Consider the following 26059-nt stretch of genomic DNA (forward strand, 5'->3'; position numbering starts at 1 on the left):
TGGAACTTCAGTCTCATCCTGTTTTACCTGGGAAGTTCTCTTTTCTCCTGGCTGAGCCTAAACGTTGAGATGCCTCCGGACCAAGACTTTCAACAGCACGTTCATAGCCAAGAATGCAGTTCATCTCACAGAGAACCACAGGAATAGCCTCTCTGTCTTGTCCATGCAAAACTACAGCAATAAGTAGCCTCTTACTGGAAGGTTTACAGAACTTAAAAACCATAGAAAACCTACTGCCACCATTCTGGACCTGAGAAGGATTTATGCCAACACAAAGCACCCTTAAGACCATACACCGGTAACTTTTTAAGAAATTAATAATGGTTTTTGCCAAATAATATGTCGGTCTTGCTAACTGCACAATAAAATAGGGGAATGTTCAGGGATTTTTTAAGTGGCCCAAAATCTACTCTTACAGTTAACAACTATTCAAAAATATTACAAATTTCTCATAGTCAAGTACAGCATAAAGGTATTTTTTCCACTACTGCTTTTCACAGATCTCAAGATCACAAAGCTTTTACTCAAAAGTTAAATGCTAAGTAATTGAACTTGCAGGACAGTGGTGCTTAACAGATTAACATGTATGTCTGAACAACTGCAAAACAAGAGGGAGAGAGCAGTCTAAAAGTGACTTTGCTATATTTAGGAATAGCACAATCAATACAATACAAACATCAACTCCACAAATATAACTCGGGTTAGTCGCCAATGCCTGGAGCCAGTACATCTGCAGAAGAAAAAAAAAAACCCAGTAAATAATTAAATAAACAAACAGTTAAATCAGTCTGATAACATAAGGGGAAAGATTCCAGTAAAAGAATTTGCCAGGCACAGAAAAAGTGCTTTCTTTCATTTGGGGGAATTTACTAAATCTCTACCCGAGTTTATCAATCCCTTAGCTGTTCTTCACATGTTTAGTTTGATTTTGCTGTAGTTACTGTGGGACTATTAAGTATCCAAGAACATTAAGGTGATACCACACACAGGCACAAAATAACAGGAAAAAAAATAGTAGAGGTTGTTAGATTGCTACTATTTTGACAAAATAACTGACTTTGCAGCTCAGAGGGAAATGTTGCATTATAATCTGGATGCAATCAAATCTCTGGTGGGTTTGTTAATCATTGCTAAGAATAATCTGTCTGGTTGTTTACACTATTTAGAAGAATATTTGTGTCGACACTCAAAGTCTGATTTCCATGTTGGCCTGAACTCTTTATTCTGTAACTGTTCACAGTTACAATTTTGTCATCTCTATTAGTCAGTCCTTCTGGAATAGTCAAACACTGAAGTTAATAGTTCTCTACAAATCTAAGTGATAACCCATAAAGAAAAGGAAGAAAGAAAATATCTACCACTGGACTGAAAGACATCCATTAAAACAGTACTGCGGGGTTTTACATTTACTGTGTTACTGACTTCTGCACAGTATACACTCCATTTATGATTAAAAGTCCTACAAATGTACATGGCCACAAAAACAAAGATTTGCTACAGTTTGGATGTGTGGGGTTTTATTTTGTTCTTGTTCTTTTTCAAACTCAGAAATTATCCTACAGTATTAACCTCTACCAGCTAGTTTTAATGTATGCAATTGTATGCACTGGAAGGAAAGAGAGAGGAAACAACAGTCAAAAGCCTCTGTTTCCAAATGCTTGATTGGATATGGTTCAAAGAGTCTGCAGTCCAGCCCTTCAGGAAGAGGTGCTCACATTAAATAATACAAATCCTTTGCATATGATCTTGCACCTGTTCTTTTCAGTGGAAACCCTGTTTATAATGTTCACCCCTCAGTGTTTCTGAGCCACAGCAGTCAAGAGTAAGGAACCTAAAAGGTGCTCCCAAGACACAACACACATAAATCCATTGCTGTGTGTGGTTGGGAGCGACTAATTCATTGCATTTAAAATTAATAATTGTACTTACATCCGAGTTTGTAAGGACACATTTCTTCTGTTGCTGCTATTACAAACAAAGTAAATTTAATATGGAATCACATTTTTGTTGTTGCTGCCACTACATATGAACTACATTTCATATGAAATCAGCTAAACAAATATATGCACCCTCCTATCTGCATTATCTCCATTCATCCTTGGGTATTAAACTGATATTGCTATCATTTATTTCTGTATATAGATGGATGTTCTTTTATAGCCACTGGATCAAGCTTCCATGTTTAAGGCAAAAGGCTTTTGAATCTTAGCTGTCCCTGAGTAAGGTTTGGAAGCTTTGCCATCTGTAGCTTCCCTCTCCTCTCACTGAGGTGAACCCATAGATCCAGGGCACTGTGTTCAAATAACCAAAAGCCACCCACATTGCTTCCTTACATTTTTCACTTTTTGAACCATTGTAGTATGAGCAGACTACCAGAGAGAGAATAAAAGTATTTCCAAATACTCAGAAATAGGGTATTCTCAAGAGCCCTTATTAGTAATCCAGCTCTGCTCCCATTGAAATTATTGTGATTTTTATCACTGTCTTGAAAAAAGACAAAGATAAAAAAAAAAAATAAAAAATTCAATGGCTCAATTAAGGAAATGTTACATATATCCATGAAAGTTTTCCTGAGAGGCCAATGAAGAGTTTCATCGAATCCTTCCCTGCTGTTTGCTTTTTCTCTTACTCCAAACATTACCCAAAAGTTCTGACATCATCCACTTGCTACAGCCACTTCCTTCTTAAGGCAGAGAAAAAAGAAATTTTCCTCCAGTGAGGAATTACCAACGGAAACAACTTGATGAGCATTTCAAATGAAGACAATACTTTTTGAAGAGTTACCTGATGAGGGTTACTAAGCCCTAGAACAACAAAACAAATCACTCAAGACAAATTTCAGAGTTATAGCATTTGTTAATTTTAAGCATAATTAACTTGTGAAACTCATCTAGCCTAAGAAGCCATGATACAACATGCTGTAGCATACAACAACATGGACTTGTGCCTGTAGAACAAGTAGAACCTAAGTGTAAAAAGACAACACACAAAGTTATTTTTAAATCTATTTCAGAGAAACTGTTTGAGGACATAGGTAAGAGGGTGTTTGTGCTCATTTTAATGGTTCCTCACATGTAGGAACAAACTTCTAAAACAGTTTTGTTTGTTTGTTTAGTACAGAGAATTCCTGCAAGGGAGGCTAATATTTATAACAATGCCAGTCAAAGTATTCAGTCTCCATTCCCAAGATTATCCCTCCAACTGAGGAAAGCAAGAAACAAAAAGCCTCATCTGCCAAAACCAGCCCAAATAGTTTCTATTGTTGATTTCTTTTGAAGTCAATGATACTGAAGCCTTGGGCAAATGCTTACCAACCAGGTCCCCCATTTTAGTTTTCCAAACAGCCATCCAAACAAGGTTTTGAGCTTTATAAACAACTAAGCCTTTACAAAATGAGTATGTTTTAAACTGATCCAACTAAATTATGAACAAGACCAAGTATTATTCAAGTGCTGCCTTTCAAAATGCAACAGCTGAAACTTTTGATTCAGATTTGGACGAGCAGGGCTTACTTGCACTCAAGGGGAGGCCCCAGGCAGTAAATGCTTATCTTCTCCTCCACTTTATTTTATGAATGCATCTGAGTATCACTGTGACCGGATCAACAACTATGGAAAACAATCAATACCCATCACCACACACAATGCAAACACTAGAAATATTCACATAAATCAAGCATACAGCTCCTATGACACAGACCCTCCAAAGTGAGGGTCTCTGTTTACATGTAGTACAGCTCCTATCCATCAGAGTAGCTTATGAGCACAACAGGCATTTAAAGCTGAAAATGTTCTTACCCTGAAAAAGTAGCCTTGTGTTAAGCAAGGCAGCAGATAACTCTGCTAGTGATTTGGGCAGAGCAATCCTCTCAGAAGCATTCATATAGTAGCTTGGTTTTCAAAACTTGGGGAAGAGAAATTAAATTTTCTTAGCTCTTAAATACTTACTTAAGAATTAAGTAAGTTAAGTTACTTAAGAAACTTAAGTTTCTAATTCTAGGACTTAACCTTCCTTCCCCACTCCCTTAAGAGCTTTTTCCAAAATGGAAAGTGGGGACTTTGAATTTCTTTTGCAGAAACTTTCTAATAGAAACACCAGCTTCCTTACACACCCACTCAGATGTATACAAGTTGTGGCAACATGCCATAGAGGAATTTCACAGCATCACATACATCTTTCACCATCTCCCTCAAACAGATCAGTTAACTTTATTTTTTGCTCTTAAGATTTGTGACATTAGATACCTGAAGGCAGATGAAATATTGAAATATATTAAAGTACTATATTATTGTTGAAAACTGCACATGAAAGAATTCTTCTGTTTTTTTTTGGAGAACCAGAGATGGAAAGTGCAGAAGCCTGATTTTGAGTTGCATTAAATTTTCTTTAAATTTTTTAAAATTTAAATTTTCTTTTTCAGATGAATTCAAGACAATGAAAATAAAACTAGATACCTTATGAGTTTACTCCCAGATAGGAAACCGTCAGCTACTTACTGTGCAGTCAGCAGGACCTACCAGCTCCTCATTGATCCTATTTAATTCATCACGCTAAAGGAGTGTACATACCCTTTACGCTTTACAATGGAAAACCTAAATTAAAAAAAAAAATTAAATCCCCCACAAGCATCCCAACAGCAAAGAACACAGTTTAGCTCAGCCAAATTGGTAAAATTAGGTAGGCAATTTTGTTGCATTGCTTTTTTAGTTATTTGCCTATAAGAGCATACCTTTCTTAAAACATATTTACATTTTCCCCCCGAAAGGTTCAACTCACTCACAATGAATGATTTTTACTGCTTACATACAAAGAATAAGTATCTGGGAGTAGTCTGCCTTCAGGTATACAGATACTTTGGAAATCAAATCCAGGTGAGATCTAATATTGAGAGTGTATATATACATATATATCTATATATATATATATATAGATATATATAGATATAAAAAGAGAAAGAGAGAGGCTATTACTCACACCTTGCTATGATAATACAACTTGGCAAATACAGAGGGTCAAATGCCTCTGCTCTCCCCCTCTCCATATTGTGCTGCTATAATTGGTCACCAGCAATGTGACATAAAAAAGGTTTGTACATTCGCACTCAGCTGGCACGCGTCCAGGCAAGGCCTGGGGAGGGAGAGCTCCCTAAGAATCCCTGCTGGACACACAGTTGGAAGAAAGCCTGCAAGACTGAAGATTAACAGTCTGCAAAAAGACCTCCAACACCCAGGCTGCGTTGGCCAGCTGAAAAGCTCATCCCCAGATTTGAAACCAGTCTGTCAGACACCAGACCTGGCAGCGCCTGAGGCCAGCAGCACAGCTCTGTTTCCAGGCTGCTTAGATAACAACTGTGCAGGCAAGGGATGGACTGGGAGAAGTTATTTTAAGTTGCAATTACGAGTTCATACGTTATCAAAAGAGCCGGATGAACAGTCAGTGCTGCTAATAGCTTCCTTTTCTCTTCTGAAAGAGCCACAAGGATTTTAGTCATGGCAACTAAAGACAAAGTAAATAGCACCAGGTGAAGGGTTAGGTGCACATTGCAGCTGCTACCACCCCAGTGAACGCCAGTAATTCCCATTCTTTTTTCAGGCAATCCTACTGAAACAGGTCTGAAACACATCTCTATTTTTCTTGTAGAAGTACATAACCAGACTCTTTCCCATGGAGGATCCAAAAAACCCACCATGTAGTGGCAGTGCTCGAGATAAAGGACTGCACAAGCAGCCCTCACTTTTCAGCTGAGGGCTGGGTAGCCACAAATGCACACGGAGGGTGGAAAAGTACTTCACACTTTCAGAACAATCACTGAGTGGCCTGGAAAAGTGCTGGAAATCAGAGCAAGAAGGAAAAGCAGCACTATTGGACAAGAGGAGCTTCAGAAGGGTTTAGCAGCAAGATGATGGAGCACAAGGTATTCTCCCTTTGCTACACACAAGCTAATTCCAACATGAGAACAACGACTAATGTCAGAGCCAATACTAAAAGTCATTGCCACAACACAGAATATTCTTCACCAGTCAAGGTTAAATGTTGAATGACAGCCTGACCTTGCCACAAGTTCATCTGAAGTCATAAGGCTGAATGAGGAAGTTGGGCATAAATAAGTTTTTACTTGCCTGAATCCTTACACAGCTGCACCTTGTCAATGGATTTCTCTTAGATCAGTCACACAGCCATTACTAACAGCAGAGACTGATCATCATAAATTTTACGCTCCCATACTGGTGGAACCCATGGTTTACAAACAGTGGTCCCACCAATCCTCCAGACCTACTACTGACTACCAAATGCAGTATTTTCTGACAAGTATTTATTGAAATTCATTTTAATAGGATTTTATAGACCAGCTGCAATCATTTACTACAGCCTTTCAGACTACTGTGACTTTCAGAAGGCAGACATTATGTTACTTCATTTTATTTGTCATCGAAAATTTCACATGCTCTAAAAAAGTATATATGGTACCCAGCCACCACTGAGAGGTAAAGAACTGTGTGCTTTCCAGTTTGCTAAACCAGGTTCTGCAATATTTTCTTACAGCTTTGGTAAAAAATTGTTGAGGAAGCTACAGTGAAGTTTTGTCTTTCTTTAATACTTACATTAAGATGTTTCCCACTCCCCTTCCTGAAAGGAAACTCACCAAAAAGTTGCAGGATTTGATTTTTTTTTTTTTTAATCTGGCAAGAAGATGCTGCTCTAAGACTGTGCCACACACAAACTGGATGAGCAGCCAACTGCTGAGTGGGAGGCTTATTAAAAAAGGCCATTTGCTTGCCATATGTCTCTTTCTTCTAGACAGACTAATTCTAGTCATTAGAATTTTAACCAGAAGTGCAGATTAGCACAGCAACTTTTTGCTAAAATGGCACCAGAAATTTTCCTAGGCAGAGTATTGAATGCTACTCGGTGCTCAGAGCAAGTTAGCAGTCTGACAGGGGAGCCCCGATCCCAAAGCAGGATTGGCAGAACGCCTCATCCTTGCAGGGCTGGTGTTTCCTGACCTCCCAGTGGGGAGCCCTTGTCCCTCCATCTCTCCCTCCTGCTGACATCCACCACCACCACCCATGCTGCTGCTGCTGTCCCCTACCTCCCCCTCACTCCTCTCCCCCACCACTACTGCCCTAACACTCCCATAGCCAGCAGGATGCCAAAAGTCAGCACAAGCACATCTGGTCCCAGCCATCTACCTAGAGATCTTTGGATTCACTAGATCCATCAGATCCTTTGACACCTTTGTGTGCCTTTGATGGTGTGTGTACTGACACACCAGTAGCCAAACAGGTAACCCATAGGCAGCCACATACTTCCTGAAGTGGGACAGTGGTCAGACAGCAGCAATCAAATTAAAGAAAAAAAGAAGAACCACCAACCCACCCCAACCCTTAGGATTTCGAGTCCATCTCGGCCTTTTTTTAGACTCAGATAAAGCAGCTTTGCAGATAGGAACACATGCATACTAGATTTTATTATAAATGTCACTTCTGTTTACATGCTGTTTTAAGACACTACCAGTCTGAACTCAAATTCAGGTTTTCTATTGATTTTATTTAGAAAGTTTGTCTAAATTCATGTGTTATGTTTCTATAGCAACTTTTCTCATGGATGGTTCAACAGCACTGCATAGAAAAAATCTGATACCATGAACAGTTACAGAACAGTTACTGACCATTTCCCAAAATCCAAAGTCCCACAGTGTCTAGTGAAGCCTAAGGCTGATTTAGTATCATATAGCAACTTCATTTCTACACAGAGTATTTCCCACCCAGACCCCAGGACATGCTTTAGCTCTTCTACTACAGTGACTCTGAGACACATCCTTCCCAACAATTGGTTCTGGATTTCTAAGCCATACTTGTAAGAATCTCCCAACTCAGATCCACGAATCTAATGCAGCACTACTACTTTTTTTTTTGTTCTATTTTTGGCAATGCTATTTGTGTAGCCAATGTCTTCATTTTCCCATATACTTTGAGCCCTAGTATTTAATTTATCGGAGACATAGTAGCTAAAGAACTGGATTATTCAAGTCACCCTGCCCATCCATCTCATCCATGTTTCACTTTTCCCACTAAGCTTCACAGTGATCCCACTTGGCCTACACAGACTTTACTTTTTGAGTCTGGAAATGCAGAGGCCCACACAGCATTTTAACAGCTTTCTCTAGTCAGAACTTTTTGCTGAATGCTTTGTCCTCCACAGACACACACCTCACACTTGCCTATGCTCAAAAGGTTATACATAATTTTAAAAATTAAATAAAATACACAGACCAATTATTCTGGCAGAACATAATAAATGTACTTCCCATCATTTTGATGAAGACTTTCAGATGGGATTTTTCATCCTACTCACATATCCCTCTTTCTTTTTGAACATGTGTGCAGCCATCATAACAAAAATGGGACCTTTCACATGATCAGCTGATCCACACACAGCAAAAGAAGGATCAGGTGAATGCCATGGAAAAGGCAACAATGACCAGATGCAGCTGGCTTGATTTATTTCAGTCACTCAAATGCAGCCAGCCAGACTTGGCTGGCTAGTCCCAGTCCACTGCAATATAGAATCCATGTGAGATGAACCGGAAAGGTTGAACTGGTGACAAATATTTAAAGAGTGTGACATCAAGGTGCCTCCCCTGAAAAACATAACCTTAACACATGGATTTAAAAGGTCCTTCTTATTCTACATAGGCTATCAACCACCCAAGATGACAGTAGCATCTGTCAGCATTGTAGATTTTGTGACAGGTGGCTCAGCAGCCTGGCATTCCTTGTTTGAGGGCATTTATGAAAGCCTTCTTACAACGGATTTCTTTTTTTGCCCCTGCTCTACCTAGCTTTGGACTCAAAATGCACACTTGGGTTCGACAGAAGAATGGAGGCTCACCTGAAGTAAAGGGGATGGAAGACAGAACTTCACATCTGTACATAAAGCTGCAAGAAAGTACAGGCTCTCAGTTTCTCTCTGCTGCACAGGTCCTTCAGAACAAGAAGTTAAATACCCATGTTCCTCCTCTGCAGGTAATAATGGTCACCTTTGCTATTAGTGTTAATAGCTTCCCCCCCCACTCCCTGCCACTGAAACAAGTTCATCTCTGCCAACTGAGAACAGAAAACCTCTGTACAACAGCCCACGACAGAGGAAAATGCCAGTTTTTCCACTTCTTTAACTTTCAAAGCTCACAGAAGTGCCTTTCCCTGACACAGCAGAATCACTGCATTGGATCACAGGCTAAATTAAACACACAAATTACATTCTCCATATAAACAGTTATACATGACTTAAATAGCACGGTTTTATTTTCCTATTGGCACCAATTGGTACAGTAGTTCAGTCAAAGCTTAGGACATCAGTGATGTCAGCTGCTTTAATTGGCAGCACTGACGTGACCAGTTCTCGTTCCCAGACGTGAAGAGTGCCGGTTTCCATAGGGAGGATGCTGACTGAAGAATTCCTACCACACTTCCTATCAGTTGTTTTCAGCAGCAAATACTGGCTCCAGCAGGGAAAAAAAAAAAAAAAAAACCACCCAAGAAAAAAAAATCATCTGTTTGGGCATCCAAAAATTCACAGGATGACGTCATCCTGTGAGACTAGATTTCTCTGCAGCTCCCTCCCTAACCACACATGACCTATCAAAATTCCTGCTCTACATTCCTGCCAGCTGGGTTCTGTATTTACTGAAGGGAAAGACATCAATAATTTTTGCCTTGCTTGTTTGCCATGTTAGCTCAGTTGTAACAGTTCCCCCTCCAGCCCCCAGAAGGAAAAGAGACAGTCTGTCTGAAAGAGATTTCATAGACTAATTATAGAAAGCTCATGGCAATTTCTTCCCTCACAAATTCCCATGCAGATTTAGTCCACGTAACAAGTCATCAGGAACAGAAAAAGTGGGGATGAACTTGAAACAAAGTGAAACCAAAAGCAGAAGAATCAACCAAATGAAATGTGCAGTAGCTCATAACCAAAATCCCCAAGCATTAAAGGCTGTACTTCTTTACAACAGTCTTCATCCACTATTAGCATGAACTGTGATCCAGGTAAGAGTCATGGGGTAGCTGCACTGGTGACTGCTTCATTCCTAGCAGTCACATGTGCTTGCTTTCTTCTGCACCTGGTACTCCGTATGAAAATTCATGCAGCGTTACATGGCAGATTAACAAAAGGCATCATTGCCCATATGAACCATCAACTCAAAATATACCATTTCTCAGAATTTAATAAAAATTCTTCCCCCAAGTTTGCACAGAAGGGAAAACGTATTTTTTTCAACTGATTAAACATAGTCTTTACCTTTCTTTTCTCTTTACTCTTTATCACATCAAGTGATAACTTCATGACCAGATGGGTGGTATTGAAACTGTAAAATTCCTACTTAAGGAAAACTGGTGTGATGCTCCAGATTGCGATTACAGACTATAGGCTAAGAGACCCTCTTTGACTGTCTTAATTATCCTTAGAGACTTGTAACTGAATGCTTTTCTGTCAGGGAAGGCAAGGGGTGAAGCAGCTTCTCACTTTATTCATGCCTTGCTCAGTGCCTAGAAACAGGCACTGTTTCCCTGCCTCAATCTTGCTTGCAGGAGCTCACCAGCTGGGTAGTCTGTAGTGTTCATGTAACTCCTCCCTTTTGAATTCTGAAGTTAGACCTCATGAAAGAGGAGAATAGCTGTCTCTTGAGAACTCAGGAGCCACATTTCCAATTTCCTTTTAGCTAGTGCTTAGGGTAGCTTCAAATCAATAGAAATGCGGGATCGGACCAGAACCTCAAGTGCAGCACTGAATACACCTCAGATTCCCAGTGGGGATCAGCCTTTTTCTCTCAGCTTCCCAGTGGTTAAGTTAGGCAGCTTTTAAGACCCTCTCCCAAGCACTTAAGTCTTTCCAGCATCATGCAAATGAGCCCAACACTCCCTTGCTCCAGCCAAGAGCTAAGGCAAAGTAATTCAAGCAATGCCAAGCAAATCCTGTGTGATTCAGGCCATCTCCCAGTCTTCTGGGAACCAGTTTCCTGGCTGCTATTCTACCCTTCCCTCAACTTCAATCTTTCAAAAAGTCATCCTCCCCAGTTAATTTCTTTTGTACGAGCCTCTAGAACTTTTTCCTAATTGATGCAGCTCTAATCGGCTTTTTTGCTGTCCATGGAGATCTGAAACAAGCAAACAAAATGAAACAAAAAACCCCATCAACCACCTTACAGTGAACACTTGTAAGGTCACAGCTGAATTTCAGCAACTTTCAAGTCCGCAGACTTTGAGTAACAGCCAAGAACTGTGGAAGTCTAAGAGGAGCATGTGATACTAGGAGTCATCAGTTGTAAATGATGCAGGTTTTCCCTCTCTCTCCCTACTTCCCTCCTCACAAATAAAACGCGAAGTTAAACGCTGAGCCAAATCTTAGGGTGTTTTGTTTTTTTAATACAAGGATAAGATTATACTTGTGCTGAAGTCAAAGCAGAGGAGAACAAGAGATCAAGACTAGTGTATCTGAAAGTATCTTCCCACCTAGTACCTCACTGCAAAAGGATTGAAAAATATCCCTGTCATCACAAGCTTTTGGTCCCTTTGTGCTTAAGGCATCAAGCAAATCCCACAAAACCAAGCACATTTTATAGTGGAACTGGTGTCTACAAACCACAGACTCTTATTCCAGGCTAGAAAGGAAGAGAGAAAATGCAAGTATTTTATTTCCATTAACTTCTGGAACATAATCAGACTTTTCCTCCACTGCTTGAAATATTACTACCCTGTGAACTAATCCTACTTTTCTCATTACATCAAAGAGCAACAGTCTTTGAGGGCTGCAGACTCTTACAGCAGTTCCAGTTTTGCTGTCTGGACCATCTGAAATATCTGAAAGGTAAATTGGAACTAAAAGAGTCTTGAATGTGGTATCATTAAAAAGCTGGATACAAACTTTGATATACCCACCCACCAAACTGAACATCAAGCAAATTCTACAGGTTCTGTAGGGGATACCAAGAATCTCACAGACATAAGGCTTTGTTTGTTTTATTTGTAGATACACAAAGAAAGAAACAGTTTCACAGTCTGCTGATTTTAACTTATGAAATGGTAACTTTCGGGAAACTAGGCACTGCAAAAAAAAATTGGCTGGGTCCAGAGAGATGAAGTCAAAAGTGAAAGAGTCTCAGCTGTGCAACCTGATGAAGAATTCCACAGCGTCATTTCACTTGACACGAAATTTGAATAATTTCTCCACACTGAAGGGGCATTGCTGATCCATAGCTTCCATCCTGGGAAGCTGCCAGCACATGACTGTAGAAGAAAAGGGTGGGGGGGTGGGGGGAAAGAAGGAAAACATGTGTGTACTTTCCTTAGCAGTTACAAAACAAAACGCAAAGTAAATTGGATTCTCCAACACAGGTGATCTGACAAAAGGGGAATGTTTCATTAAAATTAGGTAAAAAGCTGCTGCTTCACCAGACTGGCTAATAGGGGGAGATGAAAGAACAGGAAGAATAAGTGCACCCACAGATCCAAAAAGAAATAAGCAATTTTTGCCAGCAATCTCATTGAATGCATTTTAATTCTGCAATTTGATATTGCACTGTAGATCAATGGAGAAATTTCAAAATGTAAATGGGCACAGAAAGTGAAATAACAGACAGGACCATGGGAAAGTCTGACAACTTGAAGGAAACTCTGAGGAAAAAAAAAAGAAGAGGAATATGGATATTTGCTTGTACACAAGAGTCCATCCAGTTTTTCAAGGAGACAGGTTTGAGAAGTCAGAAATATGAAGAATTTCCAGACTACAATGCAGTGATTTCCTAGAATAAAAAAACTAAGCCTTTGTGGGGAAAATGAGGTAGCAACAAACTGAAATCAAGTCAACAACTATATTTTAAAGCATAAACATTTCCAGAAAAGCATATAACAAAGCTATATGGGCAATTACAAGTGTTATGGACATTACTGATCTCAGAGTTGAGAAGGCACAAACTGTTCAATAGAATGAATGCCCTCTCTCTCTCTGCAATATCCAGGCACTACTTTACAATCAGACTTTAAAATTAATATTAAATGCACTTTTTTCTAAATGTTTATGTGGAGAGAAAGGCTGCTGTTCTCAAGAAACATAACACAGTCAAGTATTCAAAACTACAGAAGTCATATTTCTCTTTTAAAAGCATGAAGGGTATATGCTGATGGCAATGCTCTTTTATTAGAAGCATTTGTGAAAAGTTTTCAAACCTCCAATTGCTTTTCAGGTACACAACCCTTTTCAAGAAAAAAAAGAAAAAAAACAACACAAACTTGAGTACTGGGGGGATTAAACGTGTGGGTAGGTTTATTTTTTGGTTTTCTTCTGAGGATATCCATTCATTAATCATTTACCAGCCCACGTACACACGGCAGCCTGCCTCTCTCAGGAGTCCTGCATGTGAGCCCTGCTCTCTAGAAAGTGATATTCTGCTGCAGAGCACAAAAGCCTCAGGAGAACTATGTGATAGCTCAGTGCCAGGTCAAGTTCAAAGCAAAACACAAATTAAAGTGCAAAACATTTCATATCAGGGAGTGGTGTGCCTGTTGGCTGGAACAGACTCACCTAAGTTCTTTTCTCAGTTCTCTCTCTAAGGCAGTGTCCCTCCCTGTCTTAGATCTCACCCAGCTCTTTGAACTTAAAATTACCCCATCAGAGCTGTGCTGCTCAACTCACTCAGAAGAACAAGCACAGCTTTCCCTGGCACCACCTGCTCTTCCCAGGGAGGCAAAGCACTGGACAAAGCACTCTTTGTCCAGCACCACCTTCCTTGATCAGCAGACAGCATTAAATTGCATCTGAGGGAGCGGAGAGTCTGAATTGAACTTAAGCAGGCTCTGTCCCCAAAGTAACACAAGCTGGCAGCAGATACCATAAAGCTGATGAGCAAAGGATGTGTGCAGTCTATTGTTTGCTCTTCTCCCCAGGACCAGGAAGAGAGCTCTACAGCAAACTTACAGAAGATCCAACATACTGTAAACATTTAAGAGTGCTCAGCATCACCCAAGGAAAAATCTGAGCTCTTCCAGACCTTCCAAACCAGGATGCAGGAGGTCAGGGTGGCTAAAGGGGAACAGCATCTGCTGTCTCTGTCACCACCTCAAGACAACTGGGAGATGCCTAACTCACACCATGCTCTCCTCCCTCAGTGTGCAAGGGATGGCTCTTCCAGGGTGGGTAGCAACAGGCCTATGGGAATGGCTTTGGAGGCAGCCATGCCTTTGGACCTTTGGAGAGACATGTTGCCAAATCTCAGGGAGCTGTCCTGCTCTCCTGTTGCCAAGGCAAGTTCACTCTTGAGAAGACCTGCAGAGAGCGTCTTCCTCTGTGCTAGCAGGACACGGGGAGGAGCAGGTCCATGAGGCACTGCTCCGTGATTAACAAATCAAACCAGTAGAAACAGGTTTCAGTGGGGTGTTTGTACACCAGTTCCAACACCAGAGAAGGGCTTTCTGACTCATTCCCATCCAACACCCCACCTGGGAAAGGTTCACATGACAAGGTTTTATATTTCCTCATTTAAAAGACATTAAGAAAGCTATCAGTACACTTGGGAAAGCAATCAGAGCAGGGCACCAGTGATTAATCTGTATTAGCAATTGCACACCTTCACTCTGGTGGGGAGGTGTGAGCTCACAGGAGTATTTTCAACATCCCGGATGTGTCACAGTGTGGCACACCCTGGAGTAGGGTGTTACTTTCTAATATCATTATAGAAGTATTTTTGTTATTAGTTGCCTCCTGTGTGGGCACAGATGGCACCAGATACTTAAGAGGCATTCCCTCCAAACTCTGGGCAAAACTGAGTAGAAGACTACAGAAAAAGAAAAGGATTTTTACATTTGTGTGTTTTTGGTTTTTTTTTAAACATCATCGCAAAGGAACAGCTTCCCTCTCAGAATGGAAAAAAACAAACAGTTGAGAAAATGAACCACCAGTTGCAACAACAGAAATAAGGCCTTAAAAAACCCTAACATTAAAAGTCCTGTTATGATTTGATTAAACATGGGAGTGAGTATTTGGGGCAAAATTACCTAGATGCTACCAACTCATCCTAAATTATTTTTGTCTTTCATTGCATGCATTCACCACCACTAGCATGGCCTTTCAAAGAAAAGACTGCACTGTGTAGGTGGGGGTATGCACACACTCCACAGCCTTCTGTGCCACTTTTCCTGTGCAGCAGGTTTTAAGCAACCACATCCAACGTGATCATCCACTTTCACATCAATTATCTGCGCACATAAACAGCTGTGACCACGTAGCACAGGCATTTACAACAGACTGAACCCAAGCCATTTACAGCCAGAGCAGAACACCTCTGTGGCTTGAGCTGATGAATCCTCAGAAACACTTTTAATAGTTTTGAGCTGTAGAGCTCAGGAAGGTAATGCAAGAAGAATCAGACAACACCCAGGGGCCACAGTATAAAAACTCTGAGAGAGTCTCTTCAGTGCCTTTCAGTTATCACAGAACACATCTGAGATGTGGTCACCAGCATATCCCTGGGACACATCCTTCTATGCAGAACTTCTGCAGAAGAATGAAAAATACCCTTCTTGGCAAGCAGCAGCACAGCAAAGAGTAATTCTGCAAGGTACCAGCATGTCCTGTATCATCCAAACTGAGATCATAAACCAGTATTTTCCAGCGACTACCAGGGGAGACATTTATCAAGGTAAAGGTTACTGTGCTGCCTAAGGAAAATGTAACCGGTAATATTTATCATCAACTGGAGGGTATTGGAAACACACACTCGCTTTTAGAGTAGAAATTAAGGATATCAGAGTACCAGGAACAACACAAAACTAGTTCAGACAGAGAGCTGATAAGACCTTTCTGTAAGTATCAAGTGTGAATTGTGTACCTGAGGAAAGCAATTGACACCAAAGGAATGTCCATCTGCTGTGACTGGACTCCTGTGAAACCCATTCTTTCACACCAATACAGGGCACTATCAGGACATTAATTTTGATATGCTCTCCATTCTATATGCATGTGAAGACTTCTGTTGTTTTAAGTGCCAGAAACACATTAGTTATTTGGTTTTAATTACATAAAAATTTAACTTGATGCTACATTAATATCTACGCTAAAGAGAAGCAGGCTGGAGAGAATATTCAAGAGAGAATGGTTGCACTAACAGCTGTCATATATGATCTTGAACCAAAAAAATTAACCATGTCTGCCACTACCAAAAGAAACAACCAGGGTAGCACTTTAATTTTAGGGAAAGCACCACCAGCAAGACTGCACAACTCAAGTTCTAGTAATAAAATTTCACTTAAATGTAAAATACAGCATTCCCCTTCTTTAGTAAGGCTTTATTGTATTTGTTTTATTGTATTGTTTAATAAGTGTATCAAAACCTGTTTTAACAAGTAGCAAAGTAAGATTTACTTTATGCTCATACTTATATATATATGAGTGATGACTTTGTGGTACTTAAACTGTAATCTCAGGAAAATAAAATCAGTTTCAGTGTATCTTCCTGCTCAACTGTTACAACCAAAATCATGTTGCAATTTATGACATTGAAATTCTTGTGGGGTTTAAAAAAAAAAAATGTATTCTATTAAAGCCAAAACAAACCTAGAAAGTCATTTCAATGAACTCTTACGTTCCATCTCGAAGGGTCATTCTGGTAGGCAGTACATCTTAGCTGGCACCTCTGTCTGGTCCTCCACAGCAGCACAAGTTAATCTTTAGGGTAGGGAGAACACCTCTAACTGCATTTATAGATGCATCCAAGTGCAAACTGCAGTGCTTCGCTAACTAATCTTTCAAACATGTAGATTCATCTCTCGTGTAGGCAAGCCCATCAGACACGCTCTGGTTCTGCAAGCTAGCACAGACCATTTTTGTGAAGTTCCTTTGGCAACACTGGAGCTCATCATGTGTTCAGTAAGTGCCCTCACTGGAAGCTTCTGAACTTTCAGGTATTTTCATCTCATTAATGAGAGTTTTGTGGCGGGGAACTTTCTTTGACAGCAAAATGTATTTTGCTAACTAAACACACCCTCTTTTCCTGCATTAACACAAGCCAGGAAGAAAAGCGCATTGACACTTCTGCAGTATCTCAGGGGATAAATTTTGATTTTGCTGGTGTCTGTGTAAATTTAAGACATGAATGAATGGAAACATGAAGAGTCAGGAAACCCTGCTTAGCATATCTTTGCTAACTTTAAAAATAAAGGACCAAACCAAGCCTTCAGTAAACCCCTTTAGATCTTTCATACCAATAACCATTTTATTTTCCGTTCTCCTTTTTCCAGGAATCAATGTAAGGATTTTAAAACACGGAATTCATATTGAAGGAAGTGAAGTGTTTATCTGTTCACACCACTGGAGCTTATGTATCCAGGAGATGTTAAAAAAAAAAACAACAAATCAATATTACTAAGCATAAGCACTAGAAAATGTTTATCATAAGAAAGTTAACTTCAGGGAGTTTTAAAGCTGCATACATTATGACACTATATGCCAAGAAGAAGCCTTTACTGTATCTTAGAAAAATTAATGTTCCAGCAGTGAATTCCAAGGAGAAACAGTACCTAAGAAGGCAACTGGTGTAATTTTCATCACTGGAATTGGCTGCATTGCAGCAGTACTGGTGTGACAGACACAAAGCAATTCAGCCAGGTCTTGTCCAACTCAGCACACCCTCAGTGCAGAGTGTTTTAAAGGAGACTGTAGCAGAGCCAAGTACATTATTCAATTGATAACTGGTTATACAGAAGACTAATTAAAACACTGAGCCCACATCTTTATTTTGTAGCCACGGCTCTTTCAGCTCACATTTTCCAGCTTTTAAAAGTTTTCTATCTATTGCTGTAAGATAAGCACTTCCCACTCACATTGTATTGTTCTGTTCAGCTTGTGAATAAGGACACTAAGCAGCAGGAAAAAGTATTAAAAATAATTTCCTAGGAAAGTAAAAATAATTCAAAATCATAAAATAAATATGGATTAGTTGGATCATAGCTACTTGGAACAACAGTGTTTCTCTATCACCCAAGAAGGCGGACAAAGACAAGGCACTAGTGAAGAGCACTAATTTAAAACTGCAGTATTATTATGAAGAGTCCCTGACGTTTAACATGGAAATATCAGAAAATCCCCTCCAGCTTGAATGTAAAATCTATTCCATCTTTGACCAAACATTTCAAGGCAATTTCAAACTTTCACACTTGTGTCTCCACATTCACACATGAGAAGTGCTGGCAACTCATTACGCTCAAATTGAAACCAATTCCTCTACACAGCTATGTCTTCTGTCAATGTGCTGCTCAATGAAATACATCTCTTTAGCAGCCCTGCAAGCAAGTCAGTATCTCTTGCTCTGTAACATTACTGAAAAGCTAATTCACTGACAATGGCATGAGAGGCTTAGCTTCACTCTCTCAAATATAATGATCAGTGTAAGTGGTAGGCAATTAATTAATTTTGAGTTTGTATTTCAGGTCAACAATAGCTTTACCTGCATAATGTACAGGGATTTCTATCTTTGGCCCGATGACGTAGTGACCCTCCTCCAGACTGTGAGCTGTAATTGTTGTCCACTGCCGACACGAATGAATCAGAAGATAATCACTCTCCCGAAGACCTTCTACAGTTTCTCCTGCAAAACAGATGTAGGGTTTTTTAAAAAAATAAAACAAACTGCACTTACTGCATGATGAATTAGGAAAATATTGCAACAAACATTTCATTCTTATTGGTGTTTATTTTTTCCAGACTTTTTGATAATTAAAAATTCAATTAAATTTCAAGTCCAGTATTCACTTTTGCAACTTAAGCACCTAACCTTCCAGAAAAGAAACATGAAGCAAAATACCTCAGTGCACACATGGATTATCACAGAGATGCAATCCAGATTACTGAGTAGTGGCTTTGGGCCTCCTTTTTCAACTTTCCGCATAAACACATTTTTCATATTTCTATTTTAGTCTGCCTATCTCACTCAATACAAATACTTGAGAGGTCCTTTAGTTTTTAAATAAAGGAAAAAAAAAGGTCCAACACATTTTCGTATTTGAAAAGATAAGCATCACACTACCATACAGTAGTAACTGGATATCACACCTTCAGATAGAGATTTCATCTTTGTCATTCTATCCTTTTGCAAGCCACTGCTTAATCCTATCACTTAAGGAAGATAAATAAATAAATATTTTTTAAAAAAAATACAAACACCTGAGTCCCCTCTCAGACTAAAATTTAACCAGAAGCCTACCCAGACGATGTGTAGCTCACCTTTCTAAGGCATTCTCTCATACTCTTGTACTCTGGTGTCTGTCAAACCTATCCCAAACACAGCCAAAGATCCAGCTCTCCTTTCTTCCCTTCTCCCTAACAACTTTGCATTTCTGCAAAGTATCCTCCCCTGTTCTACAGTTTGCAGTGTGTGATCAGGTCTAGAGTGCTTTGCTAGGTTTTCCAGCAATTCCAACAGCCATATTAAACAGACCATTTAAAGCACCAGCTACGCATCTCAAGCATGATATGATACTAATATATCAACAAAATTCCACAAGGAATTTTTTCCAACAGGAAGCTGTTCTGCATATCGTCACAGAACTCCTCTCACACACCCACAGTCCTGCACAGTACACTTCTGTGTTAAGCACACAAAAAGCCAGCCTTTCTCCAGGTGTCTTTGAAGCAGTCACTTGGACTTCCAGAAGCACTCAGTAGACACTAAACATGGGCCAAGAATAATGAAACTTTAAATTTAATTTTCCTTCTCTCCCACCAGCCCTCTGCAGTTACAGCCAAAAATAACGCAAATAGTTTAGCCCTGGAATCAAGTTTGGACAAAACCCATTCCCTTCAGCTACTACAACAAACTGAACTTTCTCCTCACTGTCCTGATATTCCTAAAAGTCAGCGGAAGAATGAGAATTTCCTCAGCCTGGGGCAGCAGACATTTCCTCTGTTCAACCTCTGCAGAGGAGAGCTACTTCCCATTGAGCTTTTTTTTTGCCTGGAACAGGCACTCTTCCACCGTAGGCAACAGCTTCTACACACCCCATTCCTGCCTAATTTCATGCTCCCATTCTATCAGAAAGCACCCTCCTACACAATTTAAAACAGAGCAACTGGTGTGTGTGAGAATTGTTAGCATTTTAAATCAGGAGAGACCATTACAAGCATCTGCTCTGTCACCATTTGGCCAGAGAATTCTGCTTATTTCCTCCAGAAACTCAGATCTGGCTAAACAAGAGAGAGACATGGCACAACCTGCAGAGTCCAAGAGATGGACTTGCATGGGTCTGCTATTCCATGGCCTGTTAAACCTTAAAAATATTCCTGTTTTGCCCATCTCTGTCTTTAACTTATAACCATGGGTAAACTGCTATGATAGGGGTGTAGAGGAAAAACAAAAAGTAAAGATTAAGAAGTCAGAAGGTAGACAAAGCTCCTTAGTACCAGTTATTCTTGCTCCTATATAAGTACATTTCTAGGTTTCCTTCTTTTCCACAGAAAAAGCTACAGAAAGTAGCTTCCAGGTAAACAGGCCATTTCATGAACTGGCTTTCAGGTTTTCCTTGGACCACATTCCTTAGCAGCCCAGACAGGAAGGCTGCTTAACACCAGTTCCTGATCTCCTCCACCCACAGCACACTGGGAATAAGGCATCTCATAAAGCCTAGGGAAGAGTGGAAAAATTACCATGCAGCATCAGGGAACTCTTTTCCCATCCATATCTTGAAAGAAATGCAGATATATTGGCTGAAGGAATTATGCATCTGGTAAGTTTTAGCAAATTATCAGACCTTGAGCATCTCCTGGCTTCTGCTCACAGGGCAGCCTCTAATATGTGTAAAAATTACCTTCATCCAGCTGCAAAGCTTTACTATTTTAAGGGAAAGAATAATAACAATAACAATAATAATAATAATAATTAATGGTGTTATTTGAAACTTAACTTTCAGTTTTGAGACTTACACTCATGCTTCCTATAATCCGTCACAGCAAGTAATTATTCTGTCCCACAACAAAATCCAACCAATGATACCTAAGGGAAGACCTAGTATTTTGCTAGTTTCACTGACAGTGGTGAACAAATTTGGAATAAAACACAAAGCATCTCTGGTATACTTTTTCTCTGCCTTACAATTTGTAGGTATAATTTCAGAATATTACCTAAAAGGAGCCTGGACTCTACATCCAGGATTGAAGGGAAATAATTACAGTATGGATCACCCTCAACGAATCTGAGGAAGATATTCTCAGGAAAATAAAGACACCCATTATGAAAAGGTGCTGCCAGCCATGGCTCACATGCTGCGATCTGTTTAAGTGGTTGCTCCACTAAAACTGGGTGGGACAGGTGAGTGCAAAAAGAGATTAGTAAGGCAGGCCCAAGAGCGACTACGTAATTGAGTCTGCAGCTGGAAGTAGCTGTATTTTTTTAAACAGAACCTTGGAAACCACAATTCTCATTACACCAATTATTTGCTGCAACCGATTACATCGGAAATGAATTTTGTGCTTTGCCACAGGAGACTGGAGGAGACAAGGTGAAGCAGATGTGACAGGGAGTTGACACTCCTCTTGGCTCCTTAACAAAGGGCAGGTCTGTCCTTACCAAGCCCTGATCTTTCCTAACCATAGGTGAGAGAGATTCCTGGGATTTGCTTTGTAGGAAGAGGCTCCTTGTCACCAAGGGATTAAAGGACTCTCAAAACCACCTGGCTAATCATGGTCTCCAAGATATGCAAGGAAAATGTGACTGAGGACAACAAAGCAACTAATTTCTTCCTTCCCTTTTCTTCTACTCTGTCTCCCCCATAAGACTCGCTCACTGATTTTCAAGTGGTTTCTTCCTGGAGGGGAGGACCTTCCAGGATGGAGACACCTCTGACCCTTGCTACAGGACTCCTGTCCCAGCCCAGCCCAACCCAGACTCAGCCAACCATAACTTGCAAAACAGCCACACACATTCAATCTGATTTCCCCCCCCCGCCACAGTGGCATAAGTTATGCAAGCCTTCCATTAATCACATTTTAGCTGTGTGGGAGAGAACTCGGCAGCCCTCACATTCACCAGCTACGCAACTCGGTTCTCACCTATTCAACACACTCCTACACTGCTGCTTTCGTAAAAATAAGATGCCAAGAGAAAACAGAGAACACAGGCCACTCATCTTTAGTAACAGTTTTGTCTCTTATGATCCAGTATGGATTAGCTGCTCTATCTTTTCACCCTCTCCTCCCCACCCCACATGCCTGCAATATAATTAAACCACTACAAAGACTCTACAGGCAAATACTTGTGCTGGTCTTTTACCCCCCTGCAAATAAAAGTCAAGAGAAGCAATGAACTTACCACATGCAATTCCCCACCTTTCCCCAAGTTGCCTACCTCCTTCCAAAATATGAGTCAAGTTTATTCATAATAATGCCCGAGACTAACACCCATTATTTGCTAGCAGCTCCTAAACCCTAAATCAAGCGTCGACACCCATCATGCCTGAGATTAAAAGCCTCAGACCTCTGAACAGAAAACTTAGCCAATATGCTCCAAAAGAAGCTGATCTCCCACAAGCACTCTGACCACAATCAGTGTTTGGGCATTTCACTCAGCACCACCAAAGCAGCACTGCAACAGGTCTTCTTCAGGTGCTCATTGCAAAGAAGATTCACTATCATTTCTTAACTGCATGACACATTACTGTACAATTCCTAAAACCCTCCAATACTGCCAACACCACCTTTGTTGAAGGGTAGTTGCAAGGGAAACACTGATCAGGAAAGGAAAATAATTCACACGTTGATACAGTCATTAAAAAAAAAAAAAAAAGGTAATTGCTTAATCAAGAGACGCATGCTTATTAAATACTATCTACATTAAATGCCAATGCTAATTTAATAATTCTTTCCAGTTCCAGAACTGGATCATCCACATTTGGCAAATCTTGACTCTGTCATTGTAAACACTCCGATTTCAAATTAACCGCTAACAACTGTAGCAAGACTGATGGAAGAGGAACAGGACACCTCCATCTACAAATTCCAAGATGAAATTCTGTTTTCAGATGCATTTTTTTAAGAACTAGGTGAGAAAACAGGTCAACTACATGCAGGGACTGAGTTTATATATGTCTATGCTGCAACACAGAAAGACACTAATTTCTTTTGAAAAGAGACCTCTCTGCAAGTTGTTGACACTGCTTACTTTCTAAAGACACACACATTTTTATTTAGTTTAGCATTTCACAGTTTCAAAATGCCTGCGAATTCCCCAAGCCTCAGGAGTAGAAATGAAGACCACTTCAGGTTTGAAGGATCTGAGCACTCCTGTCTCCTCTTTGCCTCCTCCTGGATCATAGAATATCTCAAGTTGGAAGGGACCCATAAGGATCATCAAGCCAAACTGCTCATTTCTCACAGGACTGCCTAAAACTAAACCACATGAGTAAGTATCATCAAGATGCTCCTTGAACTCTGACAAGTTTGGTGCCTTGACCACTTCCATAGAAAGTCTGTTCCAGTGACTAACCACCTTCTCAGAGAAGAGTCTTTTCCTAATGTCCCATTACAATCCACTAAAGAAAATTCACACAGGTCCCATGTACTCTGTTTGCCAAAGACAACAACTTTTCAACATCAAACACTAAAGAAAATTCATGAAACAAATGAAAAGAACCAACAACAAGCCAACAACAAAACTTTTAAAGTTCTCCTCCTAATATTGAAAAACTAACATTCAAGTCACTGCAAAATGTTCAGGCCAATATGACTCACTTACTCACATACTGAAACTACACTGCCAAAAATAGGCAGTGATGTACAGGACTATAAATGCTTTATAATGCCACACACTTTGTCATTGTGGCTAAGAGTTTGCATCACTGCCTTAAAGCACAAGCTTTGCGTCTGGAGACATTAAAATAGCAGGTAACAAGGTAATTCAGAGAAAGAGAAGTTGTCGCATGCAAGGTTCCAGTAACGCAACAGATTCCATTTACACACACCAGATGAGCTAGACACCATTTCCTCTTGCCAGGAAGATGGTTACGGATGCATTCCACTCATCTCATTCATCACAGAAGACTGCAAATTGAGCTTAATGCTGTCCCTTGCACATCAGTCCAAGCACACTGAATCTGCTCTTTCTGGAAAGAAAAGGCTTACGGAGAAGGACTGGGAGCTCACAAGAAACTTAAAGATGGCTTTTGTGAAATAACTGATGAAAAAGGTGCCTGTGAATACCCCAGGGAAAACTCAGCAAGACTTAGGGCCATGTGTTTTCATTAAGCCTGAACACCATCTGTGTGCAAGGTAACAGATGCCGTACAATTAAGTGCATCACCCGGACTGTCTTGGTCAGTTAAGTAGGTGGTGAGTTTAATTATTCCATCTAATGTTCCATAATCACATTACATATCATTACATAGAAAAATCTCAGCTATATTAAAAATCATGACTGGGTGCTCAGCCAGGTACCTACCAAACCACACATAAGAATAACATCAACCTTTTTCCCCCTAGAATTTGAACTAACATTTGCTAGGACTAAAGCGCTAACTGGAAAAAGAGGTGGCTGGCTGGTCAGGTGAGCACCTATGCTGTGAAATAATTAGGCAGAACTGTCAACATGTGGCTAGTGTTACAAGGGAAGGAGGTTTATCTGGCAACAACTGAAAGCTAAGACAAAGAAAAACTATTAGAAGCCAGAAAAAAGAAAGACTTGAGGTTCTTACTTACTCATCAAGCTTCTGTTGCAGCGAGGAGCTCTACTCACACACTATCTGCTTCACTGGGCATGCAGATTCCCTGGACTTTCCCTAGCTGAGGACCACAAAAGCCATGCAGTAAGATAAAACTTAACATTACCCTACCCCATCATGAAAACAAAAGGACAGCCCCACATAGTATCAAATGCAATACTAATCTATCTCTTCTTTAAAAAAAAAAAAAGAAAATTATAGTATTACAGACTTGCATGGCTCTGTGCAAAGAGATGTTTTGGGTCAGAGAGAGGTCACACTGCTAGCACAAATATAAATGCCAGTGCTGCTTTTTCATGGCAAAAGATGGAACCTACAAAACCTGGCACTAGCAAGCTAATAAAAGCTGTTTAGTTTTTGGAAAGGCAAATCTGTGCTTCTACAGACATGGCTAGTCACAGAGCTCCCACACAAGGTAACACCTTAAAATGAATTCAACTTCTTTTCATCTTACTGGGAGATCCACAGAAGGTAAAAGATGAAGCCAAGACTTCCTCTCATCACAAAAGCTTGGGGGGGACCCCATCTAAAAATGGGAAGCCCAGGGCCGAGCACTGATGAGACAGCACACCTGAGGGGACCACACACAGGTCAGAAACACCCAGCACCTGTGAGCAGCTGTGAACTGCAGGCATCACACACACTTCAGTCTCCTTGGCAACGAGGGTCTGGGAGCACCACAGCTACCTGCAAGCCTTTCCAAGGTATGCTTTGCACTACCACCAGGTGTTAAAACAAGGCTGGGTACCACAACATTCTTTTGTCATTAAAAAAATTAAAATAAGAAAGAAAAGATCAATCATAACTCAAGAGCCATTCTTATCTGAGCGTCTTTGTTTCCTCTCACTGGTGGGCTAATCCTTTGCACAATCTTCAAAGAGGTCTCAGCATTCTGGTTGTTGTTTAGCCAGTTATTTGTTTGAGCTTCTGATCTCTTAAAATACAACACAACAAAACACAAGGCATAATATCCACAACAAAACAGCAGATGGCAACTTCTTGTCCCACACAAACCAAGTAAGCCAAAATAAGAAGATGCACACCAGGCCGCATCACAAAGAACATTCACTGTTAATTTGAATTTGTACTTATTTGATTCAGAGACACACAGAAGCACCACTAGTGCTCAAGCAGTACTGCACTGAGTTTGTTGCTTTCACAGTATTAAGAACACAAGTTCTCTGAAAAAACATACAAAAAAACCCCTCAGAGTGTTTGCATGGGCAATAAGCTATTGAAAGAGAACTCCAAGTTCCTTGCAACAGTGCATGGGACAGCTTCCATCCCACTCGCACACAGCTGTCAAC

At 40.3% G+C, this 26059-nt stretch overlaps 1 protein-coding gene across 2 annotated transcripts in view; it reads right to left on the reverse strand.

Moving 5' to 3' along the window:
* The window catches only part of GAREM1 (GRB2 associated regulator of MAPK1 subtype 1), a 103281-nt gene that overhangs the window by 60060 nt on the left and 17162 nt on the right, over positions 1–26059 (reverse strand). For both annotated transcript variants that reach the window (XM_058831881.1, XM_058831880.1), the window contains exon 2: positions 18494–18634. In XM_058831881.1, the coding sequence (XP_058687864.1) occupies positions 18494–18634 (141 nt within the window). The remainder of the gene's footprint in view (positions 1–18493; positions 18635–26059) is intronic.

Source organism: Poecile atricapillus, chromosome 2, assembly GCF_030490865.1.
Source record: "Poecile atricapillus isolate bPoeAtr1 chromosome 2, bPoeAtr1.hap1, whole genome shotgun sequence".
NCBI classification, from domain to species: Eukaryota; Metazoa; Chordata; class Aves; order Passeriformes; family Paridae; genus Poecile; species Poecile atricapillus.